The 20,161-nt window shown below is 57.2% G+C and overlaps 1 protein-coding gene across 10 annotated transcripts in view; it reads right to left on the bottom strand.

Annotated features, from left to right (window-relative positions):
• Positions 1-6,776: 6,776 nt before the first annotated feature.
• MICAL3 (microtubule associated monooxygenase, calponin and LIM domain containing 3) overlaps positions 6,777-20,161 on the bottom strand; it is a 155,130-nt gene continuing 141,745 nt past the window's right edge. For 6 of the 10 annotated variants that reach the window (XM_036865641.1, XM_036865642.1, XM_036865645.1 and 3 more), the window contains 4 exons: positions 11,764-11,829; positions 9,675-9,774; positions 9,444-9,517; positions 6,777-9,370 (listed from right to left, as the gene is read on the bottom strand). In XM_036865641.1, the coding sequence (XP_036721536.1) occupies positions 9,186-9,370; positions 9,444-9,517; positions 9,675-9,774; positions 11,764-11,829 (425 nt within the window). In that variant the 3' untranslated portion in view covers positions 6,777-9,185. Of the gene's footprint in view, positions 9,371-9,443; positions 9,518-9,674; positions 9,775-11,763; positions 11,830-20,161 lie in introns of those variants that run through there. The other 4 variants (XM_036865643.1, XM_036865646.1, XM_036865650.1 and 1 more) reach the window with 3 other exon arrangements.

Below are 20,161 nucleotides of genomic sequence, written 5' to 3'. Positions count from 1 at the left end.
AAGAATTCGCCTGCCAGTGCAGGGGACACGGGTTCGAGCCCTGGTCCGGGAAGATCCCACATGCCGCGGAGCAACTAAGCCCATGCGCCACAACTACTGAGCCTGCGCTCTAGAGCCCGCGAGCCACAACTACTGAGCCCGCGTGCCACAACTACTGAAGCCCGCGACCTAGAGCCTGTGCTCTGCAACAAGAGAAGCCACTGCAATGAGAAGCCTGTGCACCGCAACAAGGAGTAGCCTCCGCTCGCCGCAACTAGAGAAAAGCCCTCACGTAGCAACAAAGACCCAACACAGCCAAAAATAAATTAATTAAATAAATTAATTTTTTTAAAAAACTATGTAATAAAGATCACATAATGGAACTGGGAACCACGTGCCCCTGGCAGAGGCCACTGAGGGAACAGTTTTTAAATCTAGGCAGTGTTATCTATGTCCCAACTTGATTTCTTTATCAGAGCTGCATATCCAAGTGATAAAAGTATTAAACAGCAAGTACTTCTTTTAAATGGGGCTCCTGGCAGTCAAAACAAGAGAGACAGAGCGAGGGACTGATTTCACAGCCCTGCAAGGAAAGGATGGAGCTGCCAATTTCCACTGCAAGAGAGTCCAACTTTGTCTCACACCTAACTTCAAATGAAATTTTTGGCTTTTATGTGCAGCTCTGAAGGGACAATCTAGAAAATCTGAAATAGAGCAGGTTCATCCCAACAGACACATGACTGGTGTGAAGGGACAACAAGACCAGCCACCCATCAGGGGTCCCAGCTCAGCACTCTCTCCCTGCGATGGCCGGGGACAGAACTCCTCACCTGGCCGCTGAGGCCACCTGCATAAGCCATCAGCCCCTGCCCCCCCCGCACCCACACTCTAGAGCCGTAAGTTCATCTCTAGGACCACAAATGCGTTGCCAGTACCCTATGTGGACCAGCCAGGCCGAATCATGCTGCCTAAAAGCTGCTCCCAGGCTCTCACTGTGGTCTTGTCAGGAGGAGTTTAACTTCAAACCAATGCATAGAGCCAGTAATCCTTCCAGCCTCAGCACCACCCAACTCTCCTCTTACTCTCACCGCTTCTGACCGCTAAACTTGGGTGATGGATGACGTGCGTCTCTGCCTTTTTACACAGGCCTCTGACTGTGATTTCACTTTCCACATCACAGCCTCCTCGGCCATGAAGGGCTGCTGTGGCTCCGGCAGCAGCACCACGTTCCCCAGATGGCGGTCACAGTAGTCCTGCTGTGAACACTGTCCTGCCAACCATTTTGTAGATGCGTGTCCTCACTCCTCTTCAGTCTCATACCTAGGAGTGGGGCTGCTGGGGCATAGTGCTGGGGAATGTTTAACTTTATCAGAAACTGTCAGTTTTCCAGAGTGGCTGTGCCATTCCCCACTCCTGCCAGCCATGTCCGAGCATCCCGGCAGCTCCCACCTACGCAGGGTCCAAGCTGCCCCTCCTCCCGTCAGGGCAGCAGCCTCCTAACAGCTCTCTCCCTGCCACCTTGGCTCCAGTATCCTCCCTCCTGCTGTAAAATGTCAGGTGTTGACACCCCACTCTTGAAAACCCTCTTGGGTTTCCTGGGGCCTTTTCAATAGCCCGCGAAGTCCTCCGTGCTCTGCACCCTCTCTGCTAGAATCCCGCTGCTGTCCCTGCGCTTCCCTGGGCCCGGCTCCATTCTGCCCAGCACGTTTCACCTGAAATATGACATAATTGTGTATATGTGTTGGAAGGTGTCCACTCCCTGGAATGTCACTCTCTCGCCACGGTACCCAGGGGCACTCAGCGTGGAATGAACGTGTGAACAGGAGGTGGGTGCCGCATGGAAGGCTGAGCAGGGTGCTGTGAGGGCGAGTGGCCAGCGGGGTGGCCAGCGGGACTTGGTCATCTAAGAAGGTGACATCTAAACTGGCAGCTGAAAGCCAGAAACGGACCAGATGTGGCGAGAGGGGAAGGGCATTCTGCACGCAGAGGACGTCGCTGTGAGGAGTGGGTGACACGGGAGGGCGGGGGGCTGGGTGAGCAGTGGGGTCTCATCCTGAACACTGTGCCGGCCACTGCCCATTAGGCCAGGTGGGACCCACACCAGTAGGCCCCCCAAGGTCCCTTCTCCCCGATCCAGCCCCCAGTTCTAATTTGCAGCTTCTGCTATGCTGTGGGCTTTATAATCCATCCATGTGTTAAAAATGAGAAAACAAATATATAGATAAACAAACAGAATGATGGTCTCAGCAATGAAAACAGAACACAAAACCCAGTGCGTTTTGTTTGTTTTTATTGTTTTGGCCGCGCTGCGTGGTATGTTAGTTCCCCGACCAGGTATCGAACCCACGCCCCCTACATTGGAAGCACTGAGTCAACCACTGGACCACCAGGGAAGTCTCCCAGTGCGGTTTTGACTGAGAGGTGTAGCCGGCTAAGCAGAGCCAGAACCTGACCTCGGTTTTACTTTTTCCTGAGGTTTCTCACTGCTGCTTCTGGGTGCTGGCCTCTCCTACAGTGACCCCTATCATGGTGATGGGGACACTGGACAGCTACATGCAAAAGAATGAAACTGGACCACTGTCTTACCCCACACACAAATATCAACTCAAAATGGATTAAAGACTTGAATGTAAGATCTGAAACCAAAAAACTCCTAGAAGAAAACATAGGCAGTAAGCTCTTTGACATCAGTCTTTGCAATGATTTTTTTTTGGTTTCACACCAAAAGCAAAGGCAACAAAAGCAAAAATAAACAAGTAGGACTACATCAAATTTAAAAGGAAACCATTAACAAAATTAAAAGGCCGTCTATGGAATGGGAGAAGATATTTGCAAATCATACATCTGATAAGGGATTAATATCCAAAATATATAAAAGGGACTTCCCTGGTGGTCCAGTGGTTAAGACTCCACACTTCCAATGCAGGGAGCCTGGGTTCCATCCCTGGTTGGGGAACTAAGATCCCACACGTTATGTGGAGCAGCCAAAAAAAAAAAAAAAAAAAAAAAAATCTATATATCTATATATCTATATATCTATATATATATAAACTCATACCACTCAATAGCAAAAACAAACAAAAAAATTGATTAAAAAAATGGGCAGAGGAACTTGGACATTTCTCCAAAGAAGACAGATGGCCAACAGGCACATGAAAAGAAGCTCAATATCACTAATCATCAGGGAAATACAGATCAAAACCACAGTGAGATCACCCACACCTGCTAGAATGGCTATTATCAAAAAGTAAGAAATAACAAGTGTTGGTGGTAAGGGTGTGGACAAAAGGGAACCCTTGTGCACTGCTGGTGGGAATGTAAACTGGTGCAGCCACTATGGAGAACAGTATGGAGGTTCCTTGAAAAATTAAAAATAGAACTACTATATGATCTAGCAATTCTGCTTCTGGGTATTTATCAAAAAAATGAAATCACTATCTTGAAGAGATATCTGCACCCTCCTGTTCACTGCAGTATTATTCACCATAGCCAAGACATGGAAACAACCTAAGTGTCCGTTGGCTGACGAATGGATAAAGAAGATGTGAGCCACGTGTGTGTGTGTGTGTGTGTGTGTGTGTACCTATAAATGGAATACTGTTCAGCCACAAATAGGAGTTCCTGCTCTTTGCAAGAATGTGGATGGACCTTGAGGGCATTATGGCTTAGTGAAATAAGTCAGAGAAAAACAAATACTGTATGATCTCACATGTGGAATCTAAAAAAAAAAACAAAAACAAAACACCTGGGGACTTCCCTGGTGGCGCAGTGCTTAAGAATCTGCCTGCCAATGCAGGGGACACGGGTTTGAGCCCTGGTCTGGGAAGATCCCACATGCTGCAGAACAACTAAGCCTGTACGTCACAACTACTGAGCCTGCGCTCTGGAGCCCTCGAGCCACAGCTGCTGAGCCCGTGAGCCACAACTACTGAGCCTGTGCTCTAGAGCCCACGAGCCACAACTACTGAGCCCACATGCTGCAACTACTGAGCCCACCTGCCTAGAACCTGCGCTCCACAGGAGAGGCCACCGCAATGAGAAGCCCGTGCACCACAACAAAGAGTAGCCCCCGCTCGCTGCAAGTAGCGAAAGGCTGCGAGCACCAACGAAGACCCAACACAGCCAAAAATAGAAAGAGAGAGAGAGAAAGAAAGGAAGAAAAACGGACACAGCAGATTCGTGGCTCCCAGAGACAGGGACAGGGAGTGGGTGAAACGGGTGAAGGGGGTCGAAAGGTACAAACTTCCAGTTATAAAATAAATGTGTCCTGGGAATGAAATGTTCAGCATGGTGACTGTAGTTAACATTGCTGTGTCGTGTATGTGGAAGTTGTTGAGAGAGTAGATCTTAAAAGTTCTCACTGCAAGAAAAAATGTTTAACTATGTGAGGTGATGGCTGTTAACTAGACCTACTGGCGATCGATCTGCAACGTGTACAAACATCAAGCCGTGATGTGGGCAGCCGGGAGCCAGAGGTCTGCGTGCGGGAGGCAGTCCGGGCAGAGGGAGCTGGGCTCTAAAGGGGCAGGAAGGGGAAGAAGGGGGCACAGGGACGCGCCGCCGCCCTCCTCCTGAGCTGCCTGCTCCGCAGGGCCTGCGTGGGTCTGGACCAGCCAGGGGCCCTGGAGCCTGCAGGGCTGAGGCCAGGGCTCCGAGGGGACTCCTACGGTCGCTGCTGCTTCGATGGGCACCTGTTCCCTCAAGCCAAGGAGGTGAGGCCTCCGACTTCCCCAAGACAAATCCCTTTGGGATGGGGGCTCTGGGTGGCAGCAAGGCTCACACCCCACCTCCCACAGCACCCCCGTCCCAGCCTTCTCTCGGGGTCAGGGTTCCACGGCCGCAGACGCCACTTCTTTCCTCCTGGCGCCCAGCTGACTCCTGATTTGTGGGGTCAGGCCTTCCTCCATCCCGGCCACCCCAGCCTGTCACCACAGGATGCAGACTGACAGCCAGTTCGCGAGGGCTGACATCTCACATCCCGAGGGCCGTGGGTCCCAGGCGTGCAGCAGGAATCGGGCCGCGGGGCCACGGGCCCTCCCCGCTCTAGACCAAGAGCCAGACCAGCAGAGGCCGGGAGAGCTCTTTCCAGCACCCAGGCCCCTCCAAGCTCCTCCTCTGTGCGCCCCGCCTGCCCCACGGAACCCAGTGGGTCGAGGTGCGTTCGGCGGGGTCAGTCTGGGAGGCCAGGGAGGCCCAGTAACTTGCTTGGAGGCCGGGGGAGGTTGGCTTACGTGTAGGGGCCACCCCAGCCCTGGAGAAAGGTCTGGCCCTGGGCGGGGGTGGACCAGCTCCCAACCTTCAAGGCGCTTTCCCACCAAGACAGAGCCGAGGCTCTGGACCTCGAAGGACAGGCAGAGAGGTGAGTACCACCCGGGTCCCCAGTCCCCGCGCCCTCCGCCCCTGGGCCGCCGTGTCCCTGCCCCCGCACGCTCCGTCCCGCTGCTCCCTCCGCGTGAGGCAGACGCGGGTGCGGGCCGAGGCGCCTCCCCGGCTCGCGCTGCCCTGGACACGCTGCGGGCGGCGGAAGTGGATTGTTGAGTGACGTAGTGACCGGAAACCCCGAGAGGTGTGAGACCCTCAGCCAGCAGGCGCAGCGTGTGTGCACGTGTGCACCCCGGGGCGCTCTCTCCACGTCTGTCCTGGAATTAGGGGCCTTCTCAGGCCCACAGCAGCCGGGACTCCACTGCCCTGCTCAAGTCCCAGCTGCAAGGCCACCTCAGGGAGGGGACACGGGCGTGGGGCTGCCACAAAACCCTCCCTGCCAAGCCTGGCAGCCCCAGCCCCTGGGCACTGCACTGGAGGTCTCTGTGCAGGGCGCTGGCCCACCCGAGGACGCTTCCTCCCTCCCCGCCGAGCCGCACTCGGGGGAGTCTTCCGGGCAGTACGACAGCCCGCTCTGTCCTTCCCATTTCCCACTCCGGTTCCTAAGACGGGACCGTGGGGATCAGGGTTCAGGAGGGATTTCAGAGCCACGGACACGGGTTCTTGGACGGCATGGTGGCAGCTGCAGGGCAGCCTTCCCTCGGTTGTCTGCCTGAAGCCACCATCACCTCCTACCACGTGGGTGCCTGTGAACCGCAGCCAAACCCTGCCTGTCTCCGTCTCTGATCAAGGGGCCCCTCTGTGGAACAAAAGGGGGTCAGCACAGGTGGCACCAGCCCCACTCCCCCCACCAGGCACAGTCCCTGACCCAGACTTCGAGGAATCGAGGGCCACGCTGCTTCTGTTTTTCTACCCGATGCGCACGTGGCGCCGGAGGCTCTGGGAATCAGCTGGCCCGGCACTGACCCCGCCCGCTGCCGCCCCAGAGGGAAGCCCTGTGCCTTTGGGATTAGCTCCACGGTGACAGAGGCCAGCCACACGCCCCGCGGCCAGCGCACGAGGAGGGCACCCGGGCCGCAACATCAGGGCTCCCAAGACCCTGTGCTCTGAATGTACTTGGGGAGGTGGATACATCTCATCGACTTAGGCCTGCAGGCTGCAGAGCCCACAGCACCGGGCTGCCAGGGCCTCGGGGTCACCCTGACGAGGAGACCACTTCACAGAACGCGCGTCTCTCCGGGAGGGTCCTGGCGCTGCTTTGGAGGACGGCCCCGTACACCCTGGGCGCTCCACACACTTTCTCAAGGGGTGTCAGCAGCTGGCCAAACCAGGACAACGTGGACAAAAATAAAGTCCGCTGAGAAAGCACAAAGGTTGTGTTCTTCAAACCCATACACACTGACAGGTGCCGCCACGTGTGGACACCAACCCACCGAAGAGCGTGCCCTGGCTCGTGCCAAGAATACACTCTGTACCTGTTTTAAAAACTTTTATTGCGCATAAAATGGCCCATTCCCCTTTGTAGATCAGTTGTTACCACCTTTAAAACTGTTTTCTTTAAACTCTCCCCACTTTCTGCCCCACTGAAAAAATTCTGCTCTTTGAAAAGATAGAGGATAGTCTATCACTGCTGGTCAGAGCAGCTGGGGGACAGCTCCCGGGGCAAGGGCCAGAAGACGCTATCTGAGCAGGACTGGACCCCCAGGTGGAGCCGCTGGTGACCTCAGACTGAGGCGAGGTGCACTGCCGCCCTGCCTCTGCTGGAGCTGAACCCGGTTGTCCCAGCGTGGGCCTCGGGCTTGGGCTTGCTCACGCCGTGGCATTTCAGAGAGAGAGAGAGAGACTTCCTGCTGCCCTGCCTTCACGGGGACTTGACAGGAGCTGAGTGCATTTCCAGAGCTGGGAAACACTGCATGCAGCCGTCAGCAGGGCACTACAACAACCTGCAAACTAGTGGTTATAAAACGGGAGCTTTCAGAAAAAGTGCTCTACTAGAACCTGAAGTCGTAGCCCTGCGGGAGGGAGTGGGGGAGCATTTCCGAGCTTCTCTGCAGCCTCCAGGCCGTCCTCGCTCCTGCAGGCACAGTGTGCTTCCGCAGGGGCGGGTGTCGTGTCCCTCCTGGCCACTCTGTAAACTTGTCCTCGTCCTGGGTGGGCAGAAGCTCGAGGGACGGGCCTGGCAGTTGCAGTGCACTGGGGCGGTGGGTGGGAAGGGTATGGGAAGGGTAGGCAAAGGCCACACAGGCGATGAATCCTGTCCCAAGCCCAATTTTATTGGAAGGCTGGGATTTAAGGATGGGATCTAGAACACCCTCCGCTCCCCCTTTTAAGAAAGGAGAATAGAAATGGAGGCTCTACCTCATCAAGCAAGAGGTGAAGGTCAGAGCCATGAGGGCTGGAGCAGCGCGTGCCCTGGATTCCAGGGGGGCAGACGGCAGCTTTGGGACAGATTGAAGAAGACAGTTCTTTGCTCCTTTGCAGTGAGAATGACTCTGTTCAAGTTGAGGCACGATGTGGTTCCCCAAGGACATCCCAAGGTCGGCGTGGACGCCCCTTGTCCTGCCGAGGCCTCTCCTCCCTGCACGCGGTCCCGCTCCACCAGGAGTTGGCTGGAGGGCCTCGGGACTGGCCTGGCGCTGCCCTCGCTCCTCTGTGTACGAGCACGGCCCCTGCAGAGTCTAACAGTGGCTCTGCAGGCTGGACACTGCTGGCCTCTGGCTGAGCCACGGCACCAGCTGGCTCCATGGTGCTTCCCGTCCAGTGCCTCCCCACGAAGAGGCGCTGGGCTGGAGCTGGGCCGGAGCTCGTGGGGCTGGGCCGGAGCTCGTGTGTGTGTGTGACCCCAACTGGAGTCCCCCAGTGTGCCATCACTGCAGCTGCAGCTGGCTGGGTCTGGGCCTCGCTGAGCAGGGTCCCACACGCTGGTGCAGCCAGCCTAAAACTTTCTTTAATAAACATGCTGTGGGAGGTGAGACCTCGGCACCAAAACGGAGGAAAAATGGGTTCTGCAGAGCCAGGATTCCAACAGGGAGGCCAAGAGGCATCTGTGCCTCATGGCGTGGCCTCCAGCAGCTCAAACGCATCCTTGACAAGCGAGCGGTGTAGACACGGACGCCCGGGGCCGGGCACAGGAGGATGGGCGCTGCACGCCGGGGCCCACACGGGGGTCTTGCTGACCTGAGGGCTCAGGTCAGCCCCACGACGAAAGAGTAACGAATGGAGTGACAGCGCGGTCAGCTGGGACCCACCTCCACACCCCTACCCAGGTGCCAGGCAATCAGTATCCTGGTAAAGATACAAAAGTGAAGTTGCTTCTTTTCAAGTATTAAAAAAATAAGTTAATTGACAAAGAGGGTGCGAAGCGGCCACGTCTCCCAGGCTGTCAGCTTCGCTCGGGGCAAACACAGGAATAGGCAAGGACAAGGCCAGCCTGTGGCGGGAAGAGGGTCTCCGCCCGACCCTGAAGTCAGTATCTTCCAGTGTCGTGAATTAAAAGCAAATGCAGCAGCCTCAGGCCTCAGGCCACAGCCAGGAGAGGCCTGGAGTGTGGCACTGGGCCCGCGGGGCGGGCCTCCTCAGCCCTGGGCCTGGGGGTCTCGGGGGGAGCCGTGTCCCTCCTACCAGGCATCCCCCCCAGGACCCACGTTCCTCCGTCTCCGAAGCAGGAGGACAGGGAGGCCTCTTGGAGGAGGCTGAGCTACTGGACCACCATCTTCACCTGGGGCTCCCACAGCTCGGCGCTTGACTGCTTCTCAGAGCCCCGAGGAGGTCTGAGTGCAAACTCCCAGGAGGCGCCAGGCCCGCTCAGACCTCGGATCTGGGTGGTCTGGGAGAAGCCAGCCCGGTCAGACGGATGCACAGACCAGCCAGGGCCGGGGCGGCGCTCAGGACCAGTTCAGGCTGAAGCCCTTGGACAGCATGGCGGCCTCCAGGTCCTTGTCCTCCTCCTTCTCCCGGAGCCGCTGCTCCTCCAGCAGGGCCACCAGGGCGTCTCTCTGCTCCACCACCTCCAGCATCTCATTCAGGATCCTCTTCTCCTCCGACAGCTCCTCCTCCGTCTTCAGGTGATCTGGGCAGAACCAAACACGTGAGTCCGCAGGGCCAGAGGCAGCGGCCCACACCTGCCTCCCCACCCCTCCTACCTTCCATGGCCATCCGCTCACGGAGCTCCTGCTGCAGCCGGCTCTGCCGGTCCTCCAGCTCCAGCTCCCGGGCGCTGGGGTTTCCGGGGATTTGGGGGGAAAACAAGCAAGTGACTGGTGGGGGGGTGGCACAGTTCCGCGTCCCCTAAACTGGGAGGGGGCTGCGCTCCTGCTGTGACGGGCCCTGAGCCCACGTCCCACCTCAGCTCCCCGAGACCCGAGGCCACTCACAAGATCATCAGCTCCGACTCATAGCGCACCATGGCGTTCTTCTCCTGCACCAGCTTGAACCACTCCTGCATCAGCTTGGGGTCGTCCTTCTTGCCCATGCCTGCCGAGAGAGGGCGTGTCGGGCAGGCAGTGCCCCTGTCCCCAGCCCAGACTCGGCAACGGGGCAAATGTGCAGAGAGCCCAGCAGGGCGCTGCCTGACACTCCCAGGCCAGGCCCAGTTTGCCTTCGGCCACGAGGACGCCCCACCCCCAAGGGTCCCCAGCCTGCGCCTTCCTCTGTCCCTCCGGCCGGCCTGACGCCCCAGCCGCTGGAGGCAGCTTGCCTGGACCTCTCCTGCTCGACCGCTTGCTTTCTCTTGTTTTTGGTGCTCTGCCCTCCTTTTTTCTCTTTTTCATTCATCTAGCATGTATTTGGTACTTGCTAGGTACTAGGTCTGCTTTGAGGCCAGTCTAATGAAGAGGCAAATGGAGATTAAAAGGGTACTCGGCCTTCCTTTCCGGGGACACTCACTACAGCACCGCCACAGGGTCACTGCCCCGAGGCCCCCTCGTTTCTGATATCCTGACCAGGGAGGTGCCTCTCTCAACTTGCGGCTCCTCAGGCTTCCTGACAGATGCTCCCGCGACCCCTGCATGGCAGACGCAGTACGTCCCTGGGAGGCGTGGGGACTCTCAGCAGGGCAGGGAGACCGCAGGCTCCCCGCTCTGATCCAAGCCCAGCGGCAGCTTCTGGGGCAGGTGCCACCCACACTCGGCTGCCTGCACCCTACTCAGCTGACACCCGTCTCCACCAGGAGCGGCCTGACCCCCTCGGGCTCAGCCGCAGCAGGGGGAAGGAAGACCTTTCCAAGGAGCCACACCCCACGGAGGGGACACAAGGAAGCCCACGGCCATAGTGGGTCCTGTCCAGACGCAGAAGCCAGACTGCGGTGGCTCTTCGCTGTTTTCAGATTACAAGCCACTCGACAGTCTCAGGAAACTTGGGGACTCTCTTCCTGGAAAACTGCACGTGAACACATCCAATAACTCTGCCAAGGACTCCAGGTGTTCATGGGCCCCAGAAGTCCACCCACGGCTGGGCTAAGAGGCCGGGATGGGAGGTCTCTCCAAGTGTCTCTACTTTACGGGTCACTGGTCAGAAGTCCTCTCCCAGTAAAACCAAGCCCAGGAACACACGGGGTGACTCTCTCTCAGGGACCCCGGCCTCCCACTGCACGCAAGGGCAGGGGCCGCGTCTGCACTGCGCTGTCCTGGTCCTGGCCGCTGCGGAGTGCGTGCTGGGCGCCGGGGCCGAGCACTCCCAACCGCCCGGCAGCCCCATCCAGCTCCACGCGTTCCTTCCTGAGCGGCTCTGCACAGGGCACCCGCGGGGCGTACAGGGAGTACGGGGCCCGGGGCAGGTAAGCTCTCTGGGCACCAGGATGCCTCCTGAAGCGCTCGAGCCAGCTCCGGAGGGACGGCCGAGGTGGACGCAGCTGGTGGTGGTCAGCGGTGAGCAAGCGCCGGGGAGAGCAGAGGAAGGTTAGCGGGTTAGCCGTGGTCACACTCCCTGGCCCCGCCCGCATGCCTTGTCAACGACAATCACCACCACAAGGGACTGCAAGCCAGACAAACTTAAAACACACACACTCAGCAAGACACAGGGCAGAGAAGTTTGCTTTTAGTGGTTTGGAAAGAACTGGGGCATCTGTGTAGCACAGTCTTTGTAAGGACAGTATTCCTCGACTTCACCAGCACAAATCGCTGCCACATGGGGCAGGGCTCCTCACCCGCGTCCCGGTCCCTCTATCTGCGGGACTGGAGGCTGAAAGGCCCGACCATGAGTGGTGGCCTGGAACCGTGGATGCCTGCAGCCTGAGAGGCCCCCAGACCTGGACCTGCTCCCTGCCTGCACCCCGCCCCCCAGCTCCCCGAGACAGTCGAAGGGATACTGTACCTTGTAAGGGACTGCCACATACTCAGGGGGTTTGTAACAGGGCTACCAGGTATCAGAGAAGAATGAGAAAGAGCTGGGTTTCGGGTCCCTGTTTGACTAGTGTTGCTACGCCCCCCCGAGAGGCGGTGGGGAGAAGGTTGGGGTTTACTTTACCTTCCTGGACACAGCAAGGGCAGAAGGAGAGAGGTCTACGTCGTGGAGTCCCGCCACTGGGCTCAACTTCAAAAAGGGCCAAACAAGGAGGAGGAGGAGACGAGATGGACAGAGGAGGAGGAGGAGGAGTGCAGAAGTGGAGAGGACAGGGAGAGGTGAAGTGAAAAACAAGCAGAGGACAAAAAGCAAAAAAAGTGAGAAAGGAACAACAGGAGGAAAAGAAAAAATACAAGAAATGGAAAAGCAGAAGCAAGGGAAACACGGTCTACAAATGAATTCAGTCCTTTATCCAGCGCGGAAACTGAGCAGGAGCAGCCCCGGGCCTGGGGAGGGCGGGCTCCTTCCTCCTCTGGTCCTTGCTGGGAGGGCGGGAGAGCCGGGAATGACCATCTGGGGGCCTTTTGGGTTTGGGGATCCCTCCGTGAAAACATCCAAAGTGTCAGCAGGCCTGCCCGCTGCCGTGGAGCGGCCAGGCCCGAGTGAGAGTTCTCAGATGTCACCCTGTGGGTGAATCTAAGGGCTGGGGGCGCCTCTGGGCGCTGAACCCATAGAGGAGCTCCCCGCCACGGAGGCAGCGCCCGGTCTTTGATGGGCCTCCAGGGCCGACGCCTGTGACGCTCTGATTCTGAGCCAGGGCTCGTTGGCCCAGCGCGTCCCCACGGAGGCGGTCCCCACCGCCCGAATCTCTGTCCCCCCGTAGCCAGGCAGAGCCGATCGCCCCTCTTCCTCTGCCCCTTCCCTCTCCGCAGAGGGTCGACGCCACAGCTGCGGACGCTGTCACACTGCGGACTGCACGACAGGACACGCCAGAAACTCACAGAAACAAAGCTGGGAAGTCGTGCAGAGGACATCTCTAGACTCGGGGTCTGGGGCTCTCAGGAGGGGGGACCGTCAGCAAGGGACCATCACAGAACCACAGGGCACACGCAGGAGCCACGGCCCCGCGTGGTAGGCAGGGCCTGGACCATTAGAAACAAGCCTGTTTCGGTGAACAAGGGCCAAGCAGCCACGTGTTGGTTGAGAGGCCCTTTACTTTGCAACGGGGTGAGTGCAAGTGCCACGTTTTCTCTTTCTTTTAAGCTCTTCTCTGTGTTCTCCACAGGGCTTTGTGCATGAATCTGATATTGGGTGAAAATTCACGACTAAGGCCAGAGGCTGTTTGTGTGTGGATGTGCAGAGGCTGTGTGTGTGTGTGGGGTGTGTGTGCAGAGGCTGTGTGTGTGTGTGGGGGGTGTGCAGAGGCTGTGTGTGTGTGATGGGTGTGCAGAGGCTGTGTGTGTGTGGGGGTGTGCAGAAGTTGTGTGTATGGGGTGTGCAGAGGCTGTGGGTGTGGTGGGTGTGCAGAAGTTGTGTGTATGGGGTGTGCAGAGGCTGTGTGTGTGTGTGGGGTGTGCAGAAGTTGTGTGTGTGTGGGGTGTGCAGAGGCTGTGTGTGTGGGATGTGCAGAAGTTGTGTGTATGGGGTGTGCAGAGGCTGTGTGTGTGTGATGGGTGTGCAGAGGCTGTGTGTGTGTATGGGGGGTGTGCAGAGGCTGTGGGTGTGGTGAGTGTGCAAAAGTGTGTGTGGTAGGTGTGCAGAGGCTGTTTGTGTGTGGTGGGTGTGCAGAGGCTGTGTGTGTGTGGTGGGTATGCAGAGGCTGTGGGTGTGGTGGGTGTGCAGTTGTGTGTGTGGTGGGTGTGCAGAGGCTGTGTGTGTGTGGTAGGTGTGCAGAGGCTTGTGTGTGTGGGGTGTGCAGAGGCTGTGTGGGTGTGGTGGGTGTGCAGAGGCTGTGTGTGTGGGGTGTGCAGAAGTGTGTGGGGTGTGCAGAGGCTGTGTGTGTGGGGGGTGTGCAGAAGTGTCTGTGTGGGGTGTGCAGAGGCTGTGTGTGTGTATGGGGGGTGTGCAGAGGCTGTGGGTGTGGTGGGTGTGCAGAAGTTGTGTGTGTGGTAGGTGTGCAGAGGCTGTGTGTGTGTGGTGGGTGTGCAGAGGCTGTGTGTGTGGGGTGTGCAGAGGCTGCGTGTGTGTGGGGTGTGCAGAAGTTGTGGGTGTGGTGGGTGTGCAGAGGCTGTGTGTGTGTGGTGGGTGTGCAGAGGCTGTGTGTGTGTGGTGGGTGTGCAGAAGTTGTGTGTGTGATGGGTGTGCAGAGGCTGTGTGTGTGGGGTGTGCAGAAGTTGTGTGTGTGTGGGGTGTGCAGAGGCTGTGTGTGTGGGGCGTGCAGAGGCTGTGGGTGTGTTGGGTGTGCAGAGGCTGTGTGGGTGTGGTGGGTGTGCAGAGGCTGTGTGTGTGGTGGGTGTGAAGAAGTTGTGTGTGTGGTAGGTGTGCAGAGGCTGTGTGTGTGTGGTGGGTGTGCAGAGGCTGTGTGTGTGTGGGGTGTGCAGAAGTTGTGTGTGTGGGGTGTGCAGAGGCTGTGTGTGTGTGTGGGGGGTGTGCAGAGGCTGTGGGTATGGTGGGTGTGCAGAAGTTGTGTGTGTGGTGGGTGTGAAGAAGTTGTGTGTGTGGTAGGTGTGCAGAGGCTGTGTGTGTGTGGTGGGTGTGCAGAGGCTGTGTGTGTGTGGGGTGTGCAGAAGTTGTGTGTGTGGGGTGTGCAGAGGCTGTGTGTGTGTGGGGGGGGTGTGCAGAGGCTGTGGGTATGGTGGGTGTGCAGAAGTTGTGTGTGTGGTGGGTGTGCAGAAGTTGTGTGTGTGGTAGGTGTGCAGAGGCTGTGTGTGTGTGGTGGGTGTGCAGAGGCTGTGGGTGTGGTGGGTGTGCAGAAGTTGTGTGTGTGGTAGGTGTGCAGAGGCTGTGTGTGTGTGTGGGGTGTGCAGAGGCTGTGTGTGTGTGGTGGGTGTGCAGAGGCTGTGTGTGTGTGGTGGGTGTGCAGAAGTTGTGTGTGGGGTGGTGTGCAGAGGCTGTCTGTGTGTGGGGTGTGCAGAGGCTGTGTGTGTGTGGGGTGTGCAGAAGTTGTGGGTGTGGTGGGTGTGCAGAGGCTGTGTGTGTGGGGGGGTGTGCAGAGGCTGTGTGTGTGTGGTGGGTGTGCAGAAGTTGTGTGTGGGGTGGTGTGCAGAGGCTGTCTGTGTGTTGGGTGTGCAGAGGCTGTGTGTGTGTGGGGGTGTGCAGAGGCTGTGGGTGTGGTGGGTGTGCAGAAGTTGTGTGTGTGGTGGGTGTGCAGAGGCTGTGTGTGTGTGGTGGGGTGCAGAGGCTGTGTGTGTGTGGGGTGTGCAGAGGCTGTGTGTGGGGGGGGTGCAGAGGCTGTGTGTGTGTGGTGGGTGTGCAGAAGTTGTGTGTGTGATGGGTGTGCAGAGGCTGTGTGTGGGGGGGTGTGCAGAGGCTGTGTGGGTGTGGTGGGTGTGCAGAGCCTGTCTGTGTGGTGGGTGTGCAGAGGCTGTGTGTGTGTGGGGTGTGCAGAGGCTGTGTGTGGGGGGGTGTGCAGAGGCTGTGTGTGTGGTGGGTGTGCAGAAGTTGTGTGTGTGGTAGGTGTGCAGAGGCTGTGTGTGTGTGGTGGGTGTGCAGAGGCTGTGTGTGTGTGGGGTGTGCAGAAGTTGTGTGTGTGTGGGGTGTGCCGAGGCTGTGTGTGGGGGGGTGTGCAGAGGCTGTGGGTGTGGTGGGTGTGCAGAAGTTGTGTGTGTGGTAGGTGTGCAGAGGCTGTGTGTGTGTGGGGGTGTGCAGAGGCTGTGTGTGGTGGGTGTGCAGAAGTTGTGTGTGTGGTAGGTGTGCAGAGGCTGTGTGTGTGGGGGGGTGCAGAAGTTGTGGGTGTGGTGGGTGTGCAGAGGCTGTGTGTGTGGTGGGTGTGCAGAAGTTGTGTGTGTGGTAGGTGTGCAGAGGCTGTGTGTGTGGGGGGGGTGTGCAGAGGCTGTGTGTGTGTGGGGGGTGTGCAGAGGCTGTGTGTGTGTGGTGGGTGTGCAGAGGCTGTGTGTGTGTGGTGGGTGTGCAGAAGTTGTGTGTGGGGTGGTGTGCAGAGGCTGTCTGTGTGTTGGGTGTGCAGAGGCTGTGTGTGTGTGTGTGTGGGTGGTACGTGTGCAGCGATCACGTCCAGAGTTCCAAGTGGCGTGACCAGGTGGTCACTGGGGCAGGCGCGAGCCTCCTTTCTTACAAACACCCCCAACTTATAACTCATCTACATGCAACCTTCTCTGTCTCAAGGCTGGTGCTCAGGACACCTGGATATGCCCACAAACTACAGGGTCCCCACCTCTGACGCTTCCTGGGACAGATGTTAAATGCAAACAGGCTGTGGGTGAAAGTGGAACAGCATCCCTGCTTGTTAGCAAGGGACAGGGACATGACACACAGCCACACGCATCCGAAACAAGGAAGCACGTGCCGGCAGCACAGGTAAGAATGTGCTTCCCCTTCTGGACATCACAAAACGCAGCATTCAGCCCCTTTTATGTAGACCACGTCCTCAGACGCCCTTCCAGCACAGAATACGGCATGAGAGCACAGAACAGGACTCAGGACAGAAATTAGGAAAGCAGCACCCTCGTGACAACAGGCAGAGCAGATGTGAAGTGGCCAGAGGCCATGAAAGGCGGGTTGTGACTCTCTTCCTTAGCCTTCCTGCGTGCTCTGATATTTCCATAATGTATACTTTATAATCAGAAAAAACACCCAATAAATACTGTTTTAAAAAGAAGAAACTGAAGGGAAAAACCAGCCAAACAAGGGGAGTTCCACCCCAGACCTGAACCTGAAACGAGCATGCAAGGGAGACACAGAGGCGCTGGTTTGGAGCTAGTCTCTTGCCTCATTTGGAGACATGAGAGACACAGATTTGGTTCACCAGCGGTAAGGGCAGAGAGGTCGTCACAGTCGTGGCAAATAGAAGTCGTTGACATTAGTTTCTGTGTAACATCGGGGAGATGGGTTCCTGTCCGTGTGCATCACTCACTCTGACCCCAGCTGCCACCCAGAGCACCCAGAGCCCGCGTGCCAGGTGCGGCCTCGCAGGGCGGCCGTCAGCACCCACCCTCCCCAACTTCGGGTCAGGCGACATGTGTCACTGAATTTGAAAAGCTGCAGATTATCATCGTGCAGCCAGGCACATCTCACGGATTCCAGAGGGACGTGTGACGTGAGCGTGGCAGTGCGTCAGAATTCAAGCCACGGGCACCTGTGTGGCCTCCTCCGGCCCCGGCACTGGCCCCGGGGGCTGCCCAGCCAGACAGGCATCGGCAGCTCTGCCGTCAAAGGAGGGACCGGAGGCTCAGAGGGTCTGACGTGCGCAGCCCGACTAGGACCGCCCTCGCTCTCCGTTCCCAGCACAGAGGGCCCTTCCTAGAGGACCGACAGAGGCTCCAGGCAAAACCAACAAAAGGACGCAGCTTGGAGGACAGGGGTCACACACAGAGCCCACTCGGGCCCCAGACCTGGAAGGGCCACCAAGCCGCCTCCGCCCCGCCTAACGGAGAGGCCCAGAGAAGGCGAGTGGCCGGGCTGGGGACACGGTGAAGCGGGCCTGAAGCCAGGTTTCGTCTCCCTAAGTCGGGTGCTCTCCAGCGACTGCCTTGCCTCTCTGGTGGCCCAGGGCCGGTCCAGGACCCTGCAGGCTGTGGAACAGCGGGCAGCCACGACCAGTCCTGCGGCGACCCCCCCTCCACTTGTTCTTTCTATATTTCCACCTCCCCTGCTTCCTCATAAAGGCTTTGCCTGAAGCACTGCATCCTCCCTCCCACCCAATCACCCCACTACAGGGAACGTCAGGGTAGCTGGAGACAGAGTGGCTGGTCTGCAAGCCGTAGGGCGGCCTGCAGCATCTGACAGGGTGGAAGGCTCTGCCCGGCAGGCCCGGCCAACAGACAGAGAGCTGGGGAGATACCTTGTTAGGAAAACTCAGTATGGAACAAACCTCTAGACTGGGGGGAAAACGAACGGAAAAAAAAAAGCATGTGAAAATTGAGATCGAACACACACACACACACACACACACGTGTGTACACACACAGGCTGGGACACCCACACACACAGGAATGCTGGGGAATCTCAAGGATTTAAAGTTCCTAAAGCAAAACCAGAGCCAGGCTAATGCTCAAACCGAACAGACCAGCCAAAAATCTGCCAGCATCAACTAAGGGGGGCGAACAGCACAGGGAGGCTTGGAAGGGGGAGTGGGCGGGCGGGACGTGCTTCCCTGCCTTCCCACCACAACTCACAGCAACAATGAAAGCCCCTCCCCAGTCCTTTACACTACGTTTCTAAACCACTCATGTTCTTTCAATTTCCCCTTGAGACATACAAATCAAGAGGTGAGGTCTTTGAAAACTAGAAATCAGGTGTATGTATTTCAATTAATTTTTTTTTTGGTCACACCATGCCGCATGTGGGATCTTAGCTCCCTGACTGGGGATCAAACCCACGCCCCCTGCATTGGAAGCACAGAGTCTTAACCAATGGACCACCAGGGAAGTCCCCAGGTGTATATAGTTCTAAGTTAAAGTTCTCCAGAAGAGATGTTTTTATCTGAAGATGTCCAGTCGCCTACTTGGTCTAGTGCAACAAGATGGGTGGCTGGGCAGGCGGGACGCTGCCTCTGTCCTTTAATGGGTCCTTTGAAATCACAAGATTCAGCTTTGTGGAAAGGGGATCTTTATACTCTGTGGCTCAGAAAGAGACTTTTAACAGATTTGGTGCCTTTAAAAGTTAGCTGAGAGCCACTGTAAGACCCCACGGAAGCAAGTCTGTGTGGCGGGCAGAGGTCGGGGGCAGGGATTTGGAGGCTGGTCTCCTCTGGCAGGGTGCCTGAGCCTCCTCTTACCCACGCAGGAAGTAAGATTGGTGCTGGGTTTCCCTGTGGCTCTTTGGGGATGCAACAGTAGAGAAGCAATCCGATTCTACACTTCAGGCTCCAAATTTCAAAAGGGTAAAATTTCCCCAAATAATGAGATTACCAAGCGCTCCAAGAAGGAAACATCAGCAGGAACTGAAAAGGGAGCTGATTCTGGCATCTGTTCTCCTCCCGGAGTCTGTGGGAGGGCAGCAGCCTCTGCGTGCTGAGCAGAGCCCACCGAGGTTAGACTTCACACAGAAATCACAGAGAACTGACAGAGCAGGAAGTGAATCGGGCAGCGGGGGTCATAAGGTGTTTAATGTGGGCGTTCATAATTCAGAGACACACTGAGTTCCTTTTTCTATTTATTTCGTTTTCCCCTGGAATTTGTGGGAATTCTAAACCCAGAAGGCTAGAAGCTGAAGTCCAGGGACATAGAAATGGAAACAGCCAACATCTTATCACTCAAGCCAACAGGAGCAAAGAAAGCAAAACTAGCCACATGAGGTAATCAATGTGGCAACAGTATTCGAGCTAGGAGGGAAGGGCGAACGTAATTTTAAAGAAATGGGTTTGATAGTTCTTCCCAGTAGATTCTGAATTAAACAAAAAAATACTTTTCACATTCGTTTGGAATCGACATAAACGTTCCCCAGGGGTGTCGGGAAGCGGCGGGAAGGGAGCCCAGGACGTTAGTCAGGGGTGGGGTCTGTTAGTCGGGGTGTAAGCATCAGCCCTTTTACAGCAGCAATGGCCGCGAGGTGGCAGCACCTGGACACCAGAAGCTCAGGGCCCTGGAAGGCAGTGCAGAGGGGCGAACCCGTGGACATGGGGTGAGAGAGCAGAGGACAGGCCAGCGACAGTCCACCCCCAAGGAGGCCGGGAGGCTGGGAGCCTCCTTACTGGTGGAGCCTCTCTAAGACCAGGGCTCTGTCTTGAGTCGCCATCAGAATCATGCTTTGGTTTTTAAATGAATGGGCCAAGAAGTGACTCTCTTAAAAGGATGGGATTACGGTAAAATATGAGAGAGTGATCTTTGTTCCCTCGTCTGTTTTAAGACCACTTTCAGGCACGGAGCCTGCATGGGGAGATGAAGAGGTCAGACCGCCTGACCCAGGAGGCAGGACCCCAAGAAGGCGCCGGGCCCTGAGCAGCCACCCGGCTTAGCTCCTGATACGAGGGCAGCCTTCCAGGAGAAAAGGTGCCCAAGGTCTAGAGGTGAGACTCAGGCCTTGGCTGTTTCTCTGATCTGACACAAATGGTGAGCTCTGTATGCAAGAAAACAAACATACTGAGTTCCTTTGAGAGGGCGGTTCCACTTTAGAAGGCATGAGAGTGGCCTGGAAGGTTAAAGCAGGTAACCAGGCCTCACCTCCAGGGCTCCTGACTCAGAAGGTCTGGGGCGGGGCCTGAGAACCTGCACTTCTAACAAGCCCCCAAGGGGTGGTGCCAAGGCTGGCACTCCAGGGACCATACACGGAGGACCACTGCCTGGGACTTTTCCTGTCTTTGTTGAAAAGAGCTGCAAAGTAGATCCCTGGACAGAGCAAGGAGGGAGGAACATTCTCAGAGGCATCCATCAACACAGCCTCAAGTCTGGTGATCCGGGCAGAAATCACCATGACACCACTCCCAGGCACCTGGACCTCTCAGCGGGGGCCCGAGCACGCCCTGATG

The sequence above is a fragment of the Balaenoptera musculus genome, chromosome 10, assembly GCF_009873245.2.
Source record: "Balaenoptera musculus isolate JJ_BM4_2016_0621 chromosome 10, mBalMus1.pri.v3, whole genome shotgun sequence".
Classification (NCBI taxonomy): domain Eukaryota; kingdom Metazoa; phylum Chordata; class Mammalia; order Artiodactyla; family Balaenopteridae; genus Balaenoptera; species Balaenoptera musculus.
The sequence above is the reverse complement of the archived record's forward strand: the minus strand, read 5'-3'. Positions and strand labels throughout refer to the sequence as shown.